This window comes from Staurois parvus, unplaced genomic scaffold (genome assembly GCF_062004578.1).
Source record: "Staurois parvus isolate SC_StPar_1 unplaced genomic scaffold, SC_StPar_1.0 ptg000660l, whole genome shotgun sequence".
Classification (NCBI taxonomy): Eukaryota; Metazoa; Chordata; class Amphibia; order Anura; family Ranidae; genus Staurois; species Staurois parvus.
The window spans coordinates 63,674-76,673 of record NW_028318456.1 but is presented as its reverse complement, the minus strand read 5'-3'; the positions used below and the strand labels follow the sequence as shown (position 1 = coordinate 76,673).

Here is a 13,000-nt window from a genome sequence, read left to right as displayed (position 1 = left end):
ATCCATACCTGGAATTCATCTTTAAATTTGTGTCTCCCATGGCATCACAATCCCATGTATACATCTTTTAAGTTTGGTTTTATTATTATTATTATTATTATACAGGATTTATATTGTGCCAACAGTTTGCGCAGCGCTATACAAAATGAAGGGAGACATTACAGTTACAATACAATTTGGTACAAGAGGAAACAGAGGGCTCTGCTTATTAGAGTTTACAATCTAGTGTTCAGTATAACAGGACACCAGAGGTTGTAATCCATCAACATAAACATTTACTTGTAAAAAAAAATTTTATTTTTGCAATGTGACGGAAGTCACTTTGGGTGGGGGGCCCATGGAACACAGCTCACTTTGGAGAGGTGGGGAGACCCCTGTCTCAGCTCCCCATATCCCTCTTATGTGTAAGTCACCCTGTGCCTGAACAGGGTGATTTGGCCTAATATTGGAGTGGGGGGTTGTGGATTGTTTAATGTCATGTGGTTGCATCCCATTGTTCTATTGTGTGTCTTACTTGGGAGCAAACTATTATGGGATGTATGTGTCTATGTGTATTGGCTTGGTGGGGGGTGTCTGCAGCAGCCTCCCTCCTGATGGGACTCTCTGTTGGTGTGTCTCTTGTTACTAAAGGTAGATTGCCTCGCCCTGTGTCATTATGCAGGGAGGGGGGGTTGTTCCCTTGAATATATATATCTTGTATCTGTGTTAAAATAAAGTAGTCTATTTCCTTGTTTTACTTCAAGACTGGTGGTGTCTAGTCTCATATGGTCAGCTGTGGTGTCTGGTGTCGGTGTTCGGACGGGGAAGCAGTATCCTAACGGAAGTACCCAAGTGCAGTCGGGGTCTGGTTCCGTTACATTGGTGGGATTGTGCTTCCTGGCTGTGAACACATCCAAACCACCACCGGATTCTAGATCAGGAAAGTAGACATCGGTCACCCCAGTGGAGATATGGACCTGGCATCAGAGTTCCCGGGGCTGCTGCGGATCGTTCTTGCAACATACCCCAGGACTGTGTCTGCGGATTAGTGCCTGGAGCTGAGGCAGCAGATTCGGGTAGTGCTTTGGAGTGGAGCCCTCCAGGTTGCTAGTGTGTACAAGGGCAAGTGCTATCCAACCCCAGGTGAACCGGCCAGGGACCATCGGAGGTTACGGATGCCATTCCTGGGAGAGCGACCCCAGGAGCAATGGGTGACTGAGTTGGACTGGCTGGTCCAGCAGGAGATAGAGCTGGATAACCGATATCGGGCTCTGCAATGATATGCAGAGCAGAAATATTTAGGGGTGACAACAGAATGCTCTCCGGAGGGATATGACTTTGGTGGCCCTGGATTGCTGTGGGAGAGCCTTACAGATCATTTTGTGTTTGTCGAAGTAGGAGAACCTACCCTTGAGGACTTGCAAGAAGACCGAGAGGCTATGTTCGGTCTCACGGGTCTCACAGCTTGAACCAGATCTGGAATACCTGCTGATGAAAGAACAGCATCTGGAAAGGGCATACAGGCAACTGCTAAAACATGTTCAGCAGCATGCCCAAGAATCGTCAGTGGAAATTCCAGAGACTGGGGATTTGATAGACTTCTCTGCTGCGGATAAACAACCAGGTGAGCCTCCAACAGAAGAGCTGGCAACAGGGCCAAACAATACTGAACTCTGCCCAGCACTGGTAACATCTTCTGAGTTCCACGGACAGGAGATGGTGAACCCCCTATCCCCAGACACCAGTTCCAGAGACTAGGGATTTGATTGACTTTTCTGCTGAGGAGGAATCAGCCAGTGCGCCTCCAGCAGAAGAACTGGTATCAGGGCATGGCATTGTTGACCTCTGCCCACAACAATCAGCACCGCAGGAGCTACAGGAAGAGGATGCAATCGGCACCTCACAACTGCAGCTTGAGCTGATGTCCGTGGATGGGACTTCGGTCTCCACTGACACAACTCCAGAAAAGGGTCTGGCATTGGTGCAGGAGGATGTCAGCCTTACTTTGCAAACACTGGGAGGTGTCAAAGTGGATGAGACTACAGTCACCACCTGGATACCCCAGGGATGTTGGGCAGTTGGCCCAGATCCACAACAGCATGATGGAATCGGCCCAGCCACCCTTTCTTCTCTTCAGCGGCTGAGAGGACTTCAGGGAGAAGGACCAGCCCATACTTCTCCCCAGCAGCGGGTATGTTCTACGAATGAGGCAGAGGTTGGCTGGGTGAGTAATGCTATGTTTGGGACAATTTGTTTGGGCAACTCTGTGGGTGCTGGCATTGGGGGACTGGAAGTACAGACTAACTTCAGAGTCCACTTCCTGCGTTACTCTCCTGCCAAAAGGGGAGATATGTGACGGGAGTCACTTTAAGTGGGGGGCCCATGGAACACAGCTCACTTTGGTGGGGAGACCCCTGTCTCAGCTCACCATATCCCTCTTATTTGTAAGTCACCTTGTGCCTGTTAGGGGTTCAGGGTGATTTGGCCTAATATTGGGGTGGGGGTTGTGGATTGTTTAATGCCATGTGGTTGCATCCCATTGTTCTATTGTGTGTCTTACTTGGGAGCAAACTATTATGGGATGTAGGTGTATTGGCTTGGTGGGGGGTGTCTGCAGCAGCCTCCCTCCTGATGGGACTGTCTGTTGGTGTGTCTCTTGTTAATAAAGGTAGATTGCCTCGCCCTGTGTCATTATGCAGGGAGGGGGGTTGTTCTCTTGAATGTATATATGTTGAATCTGTGTTAAACTAGTATATTTCCTGATTTTACTTTAAGACTGGTGTCGTCTAGTCTTGTTTGGTCTGCTATGGTGTCCGGTGTCGGTGTTCGAACCGGGAAGCGGTATTCTAATGGAAGTACCCAAGCGCAGTCGGGGTCCGGTTCCGTTACATGCAATAATCAAATATAGAGCCATACAATGTTGTATTAAAAAAGAAATAAAAGATATGTATATGATACATTTACAGTTGTGCTGAAACATTTGCACCAGTGCCGAGATACGGTCATATAGAGCCCAGGTGAATATGCCAAACTGTGCCCCTCCATGATGTGTGAGCATTATGTGTCAGCAAGAATTCCCCCTGCCCCTCAAAAAAAAAACAATAATTTCCATGCTTACCCCCAAATTCCCTCTCCTCCCAGTACAAATCCACCTCCCTGCTGATATTCCCCCTCCAAGCACCCATTTTTGTCCCACATCCCCCTCTCACCTAAAACACTCTCTCTCTCTCTCTCTCTCTCTCTCTCTCTCTCTCTCTCTCTCTCTCTCTCTCTCTCTCTCTCTCTCTCTCTCTCTCTCTCTCTCCTCTCCTCTCCTCTCCTCTCCTCTCCTCTCCTCTCCTTCAATAGGCCAATTAGTACTGTTCAATCACTTATTAAGAAATGGAAAATTTGGGGATCTCTTGGTACCAAGCCAAGGTCAGGTAGATCAAGAAAGATTGCAGCCACAACTGCCAGAAGAATTGTTCGGAATACAAAGAAAAACCCACAGGTAACCGTAAAAGACGGTGTGGTTGTTTCAAAGAGCACAATATGACAATATTTGAACAAAAATGAGCTGCATGGTCAGGTTGCTAGAAAGAAGCCTTTACCAATACCACATTTGGAGAGGGGTCAACAAGGCCTATAGCGATGAGAATACCACCCCCATTGTGACGCATGGTTATGGCTCACTGATGTTTTGAGGATGTGTGAGCTCTAAAGGCACGGGGAATCTTGTGAAAATTGATGGCAAGTTGAATGCAGCATGTTATCAGAAAATACTGGCAGGCAATTTGCATTCTTCTGCGCAAAAGCTGCACACGGGACGCTCTTGGACTTTCCAGCACAACAGTGATCCTAAGCACACGGTCAAGTTTCCCCTCCGGTGGTTACAGCAGAAAAAGGAGAAGGTTCGGGAATGGGCATCACAGTCTCCTACCCTTAATATCATCGAGGCACTCTGGGGAGATCTCAAACGTGCTGTTCATGCAAGATGACCAAAGACTTTGCATGACCCGGAGGCATTTTGCCAAGACAAATTGGTAACTATACCACCTGCTAGTATTCAGGGCCTCATAGACAACTATTACAAAATACTGCGCATTGTCATTGATGCTAAAGGGGGCAGTACACAGTATTAAGAACTAAGGGGATGTAGACTTTTGAACAGGGGCATTTCACTGATTTACTTGTTGCCATGTTTTGTTTTATGTGTATACAATGTTCAGCGAGCGCTAGATAAAAAGCAGCGATTGCATATGCCTTTAAGAAGATAAAGTAATAGTGCAGCTCTAAAGGTATAAATGAAATGAATAAATAGGTACGAGGGATCAATGGTATAAACATAGATATGGATAACTCCAAACTGTGCCCAATGACTAGGTATGCGTTAAAACAAAGACTATGAAAGATGTATAAAGAGTTCAAATAAATATGGTCAAAGTTCAGATAAACATCAAGGGTTATCGCCAGGTGACTCTGTTATTCCCAGTTAAATGTGATGCAATACTCCAGTAGTGTGCATGAAATAGGTAAAATGCGCACTCACCAGATGCGCATATGTATAGTGCATTGTATACAATAAATGGTGGTCTTTCAGGGCTCCCTTCTAGGGTGGTACTGGATACAGTGAATAAGGGGGAGAGAACAATGTTCTTGGACAACTTGCCAGCCAGCCTGCTAACAACCGAATTAACCTGTCTAACAGTATGCGTTTATAACGGGTTTAGTTAGCACACATTTGCAAATACATACGTAAGCCACAGGGCCACGACACGGCACCCTGATAATCTGTGGTCCTAACTCTACAATTTGTGAGTCCCCATAGTAGAGGCACATGCATTTAATGGATAGATCAAGGGCAGGTGAACCTGAGGGAGCCACCCCTCTTAAAGGCAAAGGAGTGCCCTGGACCCCAGCAAGTAGCACAATGGCAACCAGGGTCCTAGTGCACCCACGTACCAAAAACTCAAACATGCATAAAAGTGGCCACCCGCCCAAGTCTATAACTAAATTGTAGAGTTAGGACCACAGATGATCAGGGTGCCGTGTCGTGGCTCTGTGGCTTACGTACGTATCTGCAAATGTGTGCTAACTAAACCCCTGTTATAAACGCATACTGTTAGACAGGTTAATTCGGTTGTTAGGCTGGCTGGCAAGTTGTCCAAGAACATTGTTCTCTCCCCCTTATTCACTATGTGATGCCTGTTTATGTGTCCTTGCTTCATAAGCCAGTTATAGACTTGGGCGGGTGGCCACTTTTATGCATGGTACTGGATACAGCTTAGGGTTAGATGGCCTTCCTCTGGGTTACAGGATGATGATGGCACACCCCTTTTGAGAACGTACCATAGTACGAAACGCGTCAAGGAGGAGCCTGCGCGCCGTGACATCACGCCGCCGGATTACGGAGGTACGGCGGCCATTTTAGAGTACCAGCTGGTCAGTTTATTCAGCAGCTTTATGCTGCATGCATTTGCTTTTACCCTGCCTTATATCTGTGCATGTGATCATTTTGGCATTTTATTCGTGTAATACCATTAAAACATTCCTTAATCACCACACTATGGGCATACCCCCCTTCTTTGCTCCGCATTCAGCACTTTAATCCCCCAGAATCTCCCTGGTGACCATCCCAGTGCCTGGAAGAGGTCGATTTATATATCTCCTAAAGGGAACCTTCGGCTTATCATCATCCTGTAACCCAGAGGAAGGCCATCTAACCCCAAGCTGTATCCAGTACCACCCTAGAAGGGATCCCTGACAGACCACGCGCTATATATATATATGCCAGACACGTCCATCGTATTGCCAGACAGAGAAGCGTCACTAGTATGAGGACAGAAGAAAAGCCGAGCCTGACAAGTGACAAGAGGCGATTATGAAAGTGGAGGAGAGGAAGCATATCGGCATTGATAGACCCTTCATCCCACCGAGAGATATACATTGAGCCATTTTTGCCAACCATGAGAGTGGGAGGAAACACGTGCTGGTGAGTGTACACCTGATAGGGGGAACACCATTTTCTTTTCTCAAGTGGTGGTTACTTTGAGAAGTGTGAAGAATCGTTTGGCGGATAAGGGTCGTTCTTTGGACTTTTCTTGGGACTATACACTTATCTTTATTCATTTTATATTTTTTTTTGTCTCCACACATATTTTCACGTATATATTTATGCACTACTGGATCACCTTTGAGTGCTCATTTATGTGTTATATTTGATATTTTTTTGAAGTAGCAGCATTTTGTTTTTATTCATTTTATTTATTTGTGGTTTATACAGTACATTGTTCACGCTTATCGCTCTGTTTTTCACTTTCACATAGGAGACGTTCAATATTAAGGTATAATCATGGCCCTCCCCTCATATCGTACAACGCAGCAACCTAAGAGGGGAAAAAACGGAATTGTTAAATATAACAAAAGTATTGCCTAAATTCAGTTAAATCCATATCTCCATAGACATAACAGACCCTTTTAGATTGTAAGCTCTAATGAGCAGAGCCCTCTGATTCCTGTTGTATTCAATTGTATTGTAATTGTACTGTCTGCCCCTGTGTTGTAAAGCGCTGCGCAGACCGTTGGCGCGATATAAATCCTGTATAATAATATTATTGATAATCATAATAATAATAATAATTATTATTATAAAAAACTGAATTATGTTTTGTGTTTTACGATTAAGAATCCTCTTCTCATTTGTCTCCACGTCCAGCGCATTCACAAGAGTGTTCACCTTCGGGCCGACGTTTAGAGCTGAGAATTCGCAAGGCCGGCGACATTTGGCGGAGTTTTACATGGTAGAGGCTGAAATTTCCTTTACAGAGAGTCTGGAGGACATCATGCAGGTACCTTGCAAGTTGCTGCGTTTCACGTGAACCTGTCATTTTTCCAGTTGATCAGTATGCACCCAATTGATGCACAGAGGGTGCAGGCAGGGGGGAGGTTTACTAAGTGTACAGTGAAAATACAACGCAACTCCTCTGGTCTACTACAATTTTTGTTGTGTTTGCATTTGAACCATTTTTTTTTTTTTTTTAGGCTACATTCACATCTGCAATGTAGGCCGGTGCGAATTGTAGCGGCAGGAATCGGATTCCTGCTATGGCCAGCCGCCAGCTCCGTTTACTATTAACCACTTCCAGACCGGACACTTTTACCCCCTTCCTGACCAGGGCAATTTTCAGCTTTCAGCGCTATCACACTTTGAATGACAATTGCACGGTCATGCAACACTGTACCCAAATGAATTTTTTACCATTTTTTTGAGACAGATAAAGCTTTATTTTGGTGGTATTTATTCACCGCTGGGATTTTTATTTTTTTTGCTATGTAAATGAAAAAGTCCACAAATTTTGAAAAAAAGTGTTTTTTTTTTTATAAAATTTTGCAAATAAATAATATTGCATCATAAATCTTAGCCAAAATTTATTCCGATATCTTTTTAGTAAAAAAAAAAAAAATCCAAATTAGTTTATAACCAAAAATTATAATTTTTAAACATTTTTTTTTACATTTTTATTTTTTTATATTATTATTATTATTATTTTTTTTTTTTACATACTGTCACCCTAGCAGTACAGTGTCACCATGGTGACACCTGTACTACTTGTGGGGGTTGATGAAGATTTTTTTTTTTTTTTTTTTTACACTGATTGCTTTTACACCCATATAGGATGTAAAAGCAATCATTTCTCTTTCTGTCTGCATTCTTGCACTCATTGAGAAGTACTGAGTGAGCTGTGATTGGTCACAGCTTGTCACATGGTACAAGGCTGTTGTGAATAGCCTTGTACCATGTGACCTCTGTGATCATTCACAGATTTCACATGTAGTAAGCAATGATGTCACAAGTGACATCTTGCTTACTACTTTGCATGTGATCACTGATTGGCCAATCAGTGATCACATGATCGGGACCTTGTACAGAGGTCCCGTCCAACGATTGGTGTTTCACTGTGTCCGGAGGACACAGCGGGCACCGGATCGCGGTGCTGCGCGCTCCCTGGGATAAACGGCCACCCGACCCTGCACTGCCACCGCCCGGCCGTTTATATGCAACGGCCGGTCGGGAAGTGGTTAAGGATGCACCGAAATTCCGGTTGCTGACACGTTTCTGCCGAAAACACCCTTTTTGGCTGTCAGCCGAAATGTAAAAAAAGCACTTATACAGGTGCCGAAAAAAACGCACCCCTCGCCATCGCCCGGCCGCCGATCGGTAGTTCAGTCTTACCTGAGAAACCATCAATCCTGGCGTTGGGCATAGAGATGAGAGGAGGAAAGATGGCCGCCACATATCTCTATGCCCTTGGAGGACCGGAGCAATGTCACTTCCGGTTCCGGCCATTTTTTTTTTTTTTAAAGCACTAGATCAATGCTTTTTTTGATCCAATGCTTTACATTGCAGAGAAGAGATATGGGGTCTTATTGACCCCATATCTCTCCATAAAGAGGACCTGTCACTAATTATTTTTATCACTTTCACTAATCTATCACTAATTATTTTCTATCATTTCTATCAAGGGATGCATGCATTTCTTGTTATAAGAATAAGTGATTACAATTTTTTTTTAAAAGAAACAGTGCAAAAAAAAAAAAAGAAAGAAATACTTTTTTTAAAGTTTAAAGTGGCCCCCCCCCCCCCCCCGTGCACATAGTGGTGAACGCATATGTAGGCCATGCCCACATATGTAAATGGTGTTCAAACCACACAACTAAGGTATCGCCACGAACGTTGGAGCAAGAGCAATAATTCTCGCACTAGACCTCCTCTGTAACTTTACATTGCTAACCTGTAGAAATTTTTTAAGTATCACCCATGGAGATGTTTAACGCCATTCCACGATCGTGCACAATTTTTAAGCGTGACATGTTGGGTATCTATTTACTCGCCATAACATCCTCTTACATATTTTACAAAAAAATTGCGGTATAGATTTTTTTTTTTTTATCAAAGTATTTTTTTCCAAAAAATATATATATATTTTTTAAAACTGCTAATTTCCGTTTCCAGACAAGTGCATTTTGAAGTTTAGGTTTCGGCACCTGAATTTTCATTTCAGTGCACCACTATTTACTATGACAGGTCACTAGCAGCCACAGCTATTCGTGGCTCTCTGCACAGCCAGAAATTACCTGCAGTGGTCCCTGCTGGACGCACATAAAGCGCATCCAGCAGCAATCACCGCAAGTAATCGCTTACTCTGCAAGGAGCCGCGAATAACTGTGGGTGCCGGAAACCTGTCATTATAGTGAACGGGACGGGGGCCGCAGCTTGCCGCTCAGAGCAGCAGCAGGAATCTCTGATTCCTGCCGCTACAATTCACACCGGCCTAAGTCGCTGCCATAATTGTAGCTTTAGAACTTCCAGTATTACTTAACCCAGGACCTTGCATTCACTACAGTATATCTGGTCTCCCCGGACCCTGCATTCACTACAGTATATCTGGTCTCCCACAGAACACACACAACATGGAAATGCAATTATTTTAGTAAATACAAACTACTAAATACCTTTTCTCATCAGCAGTTAGAGCAGTCTTGTGACTTCAGTTGAGCACTGGTTAAAGCTTGTAGGGGGAGTTTTCTATCTGCTCTAGGAGGATGCAGAACCTCTGACCTCTGTCTGGACAGTGCTGATTGGCCCATACACTCTAAACTGAGCATGTGCAAAGTGGCTCCACACGATATGTCTTATGGGAAGATAAGAGGGGGACACTGGAAGAAGGGGAGGATCAGAGAAGACAGGATCAAGCAGCCTATTTACACAATGCAGAGAATTAACCCCTTAGATTCCACAGTGAGTATATCAGGCATGCTTTACTACATATACAGACTGATTTTACTGTTGTGGGTTTAGTAACACTTTAACCCCAGCCAAATTGATGAATAAAGAGTTGAAGTACACATATAGGACTTTTACGTACCAAATAATTTGTAGATCTTTTCATTCAGTCTTTGGATAGTGTGCCAGACAGCACAGACAGTGCTTAAAGCCCACATCCAGACTAATATTTATTTATTTTTGCCCCCCTCCCTCTTCCTCTTCTTGGATGGTTCAAGCCAGTTTTACTACTTAAGCCAGCCATAGGTGGATCAAATCTTGGGCAGTTCAGCAGGAACCGGCCAAAATTCGATCCATTTATGGGCAAGCTGGTTGTACTTAGAGTAAAATAAGATCCATTCTGACTTTGCGATAGAGAGAGATAGATAGAGAGAGAGATGGATGGATGGATGGATGGATGGAGAGATAGATGGATGGAGAGATAGATGGATGGAGAGATGGATGGAGAGATGGATGGATGGAGAGATGGATGGATGGAGAGATGGATGGATGGAGAGATGGATGGATGGAGAGATGGATGGATGGAGAGATAGATGGATGGAGAGATAGATGGATGGAGAGATGGATGGATGGAGAGATAGACGGATGGAGAGATAGACGGATGGAGAGATGGAGAGATAGACAGATAGATGGAGAGATAGACAGATGGAGGGATAGACAGATGGAGGGATAGACAGATGGAGAGAGAGAGAGAGATAGAGAGATAGATGGATGGAGAGATGGAGAGATAGAGAGATGGATGGAGAGATAGATGGATGGATGGATGGATGGATAGATGGATGGAGAGATAGATGGATGGATGGATAGATGGAGAGATAGATGGATAGAGAGAGATGGAGAGAGAGATAATCTGACTGCTTCTGAAGAGTGCATTTCCTTAGCACAGGCCCCTCCCTACTTGCATGTCATAACCCTTTCCTCTTTTTCAATGAACTTTTTTATTTCTAGGTGATGGAAGACCTTTTTAAAAGGACAACCACATCATTGCTCAGCAAATGTCCTGAAGATTTGGCAATCTTCTTCAAATACGTCTCCCCAGGACAGAAAGTAAGTATGATGTCATACCAGCAAAGTCCTGGATTTTCCTTCGGGGACTGCCATAGTCAGATCTGGGCTCCAGACTGACCACATTTGTTAGGGCAAAGTGAGAAAAAACTTACGATACCTCGGCAGTTCATAACACACCTCTTCCCTTGGACTAGAGAACACCTCCATCTTATGTTATGGAGATGAGGTGAGGGGGAGGGTGTTCTGTAGTGCAGGAAAAAGAAGTGGACATGGCTGGGTTTTCAGCCCAGCATGGGCAGAGTTGTCCGATCTCTAGAGGAAGTTAAGAGTTCACTGGATTTTTGGAAGATCAACGGGTATTTTTTTGTACTTCTGCACTTTTTAAAATTATTTTTATGCTCAGAAATACACTTTAGGATCTCTTTATTTTAAAAGGGAATTTCTTGTACCAAGAACCTGTGTATAGTCAGAGATCTGGCCCCATGTCTTTTGCAGCACTGTTGCCGTTCTGTTGAGAGATGTCCACTCCCTCAGCCTCCAGGAATAAACACCAAGTATCCCAGAAGTCTGCAGAATGATATGCAACATTTAGGCCACATGCACAGGGGCATACATCATTAAATTCTGGCTTTTTTTTCCATGCTGCATGCAACCACCCATAGGCATGAATGGCTGTGTGTGGGTGTACTGTGATGCTCATGTAAACATGCATATGGAAATATTCTCTGCTTGCAGAAAATCTGTCTACACGCAATATGTGGGGTTTATATGAGTGACAGCGTACAGCCACATACAGCCCTTCTATAGGTGGCTGTTCCCAGCTCCTGGGCTTGCCAGGAGTGGAAAAAAACATTGTACCCCCCTAATGCAGCCCAAAAGAAGATCTATCTGTGTGTGTGTGTGTATAAAAAATACACACACTATATTAAACACACACTGTATTGCCAGAAGTATTGGGACATCCCTCCATATCATTGGATTCAGATGTTCCAATCCCCTCCATGGACACAGGTGTATACATTCAAGCCCCTAGGCATGCAGACTGCTTCTACAAACATTTGTGAAAGAATGGGTCGCTCTCAGGAGCTCAGTGACTCCAAGCGTGGTCCCGTGATAGGTTGTCACCTGTGTAATAAGTCCATCCGTGACATTTCCTGGCTACTAAATATTCCACGGTCAACTGTTAGTGGGATTATAACAAAGTGGAAGCAACTGGGAACAACAGCAACTCAGCCACCAAGTGGTAGGCCACGTCACATGACAGAGCGGGGTCAGCGCATGCTGAAGCGCACAGTGCGCAGAAGTCACCAACTGTCTGCAGAGTCAATAGCTAAAGACCTCCAAACTTCATGTGGCCTTCAGATTAGCACAACAACAGTGCATAGAGAGCTTCATGGAATGGGTTTCCATGGCCGAGCAGCATCTTATTGATGGTTTCACATTTCTATTTATTTGCTATAGCACAATATTTCATTGCATATTTATTTTTGTCACCGTGTTATCTGATTTTTTTTTTTTGCTCTGCTTTCACTGGTCATTGTAAAGATTTATGGGGTGATTATTGTTATATTCACTATTTAAGACAGCAGCATTATATATGTTTCATTTATTCATCCACTTATGGGAGTTCACTATTCACTCATTAAGTTGTTAGGTCATTTGAAATTATTTTATTTATAGTTCTTTTTGGTGTGTGGTTTTGCGAGGTTAAAATACTTTTGATATATTTATTTTACCCTGGGAAAGTATTCGCAGCCGAGGCAAGCTGAGTCAGCCGTCATAGCTAACGTCGGATCGGCTGCCCCCTGCTAAGGTTAGAAAGCACTTAGAAACATGGAGATAAGTACCACAGAACTGGACAGAAGTGACATATATATATATATATATATATATATATATATATATATATATATATTACACACACACATAGTGCCTTGAAAAAGTATTAATACCACTTGAAATTTTCCACATTTTGCATGTTACAACCAAGAATGTAAATGTGTTTTATTAGGATTTTATGTGATAAACCAACACAAAGTGGCACATAATTGTGACGTGGAAGGAAAATTATAAATGGTTTTCAAATTTTTTACAAATAAATATCTGAAAAGTGTGGCGTGCATTTGTATTTAGCCTCCCCTTATTCTGATACCCCTAACTAACATCTAGTGGAACCAATTGCCTTCAGAA

The 13,000-nt window shown here is 43.6% G+C and overlaps 1 protein-coding gene across 4 annotated transcripts in view; it reads left to right on the top strand.

Moving 5' to 3' along the window:
- Nucleotides 1–13,000, top strand: part of LOC149448737 (asparaginyl-tRNA synthetase-like) — a 115,281-nt gene that overhangs the window by 46,484 nt on the left and 55,797 nt on the right. For all 4 annotated transcript variants that reach the window (XM_089651711.1, XM_089651712.1, XM_089651709.1 and 1 more), the window contains exons 8-9: nucleotides 6,674–6,806; nucleotides 10,751–10,849. In XM_089651711.1, the coding sequence (XP_089507837.1) occupies nucleotides 6,674–6,806; nucleotides 10,751–10,849 (232 nt within the window). The remainder of the gene's footprint in view (nucleotides 1–6,673; nucleotides 6,807–10,750; nucleotides 10,850–13,000) is intronic.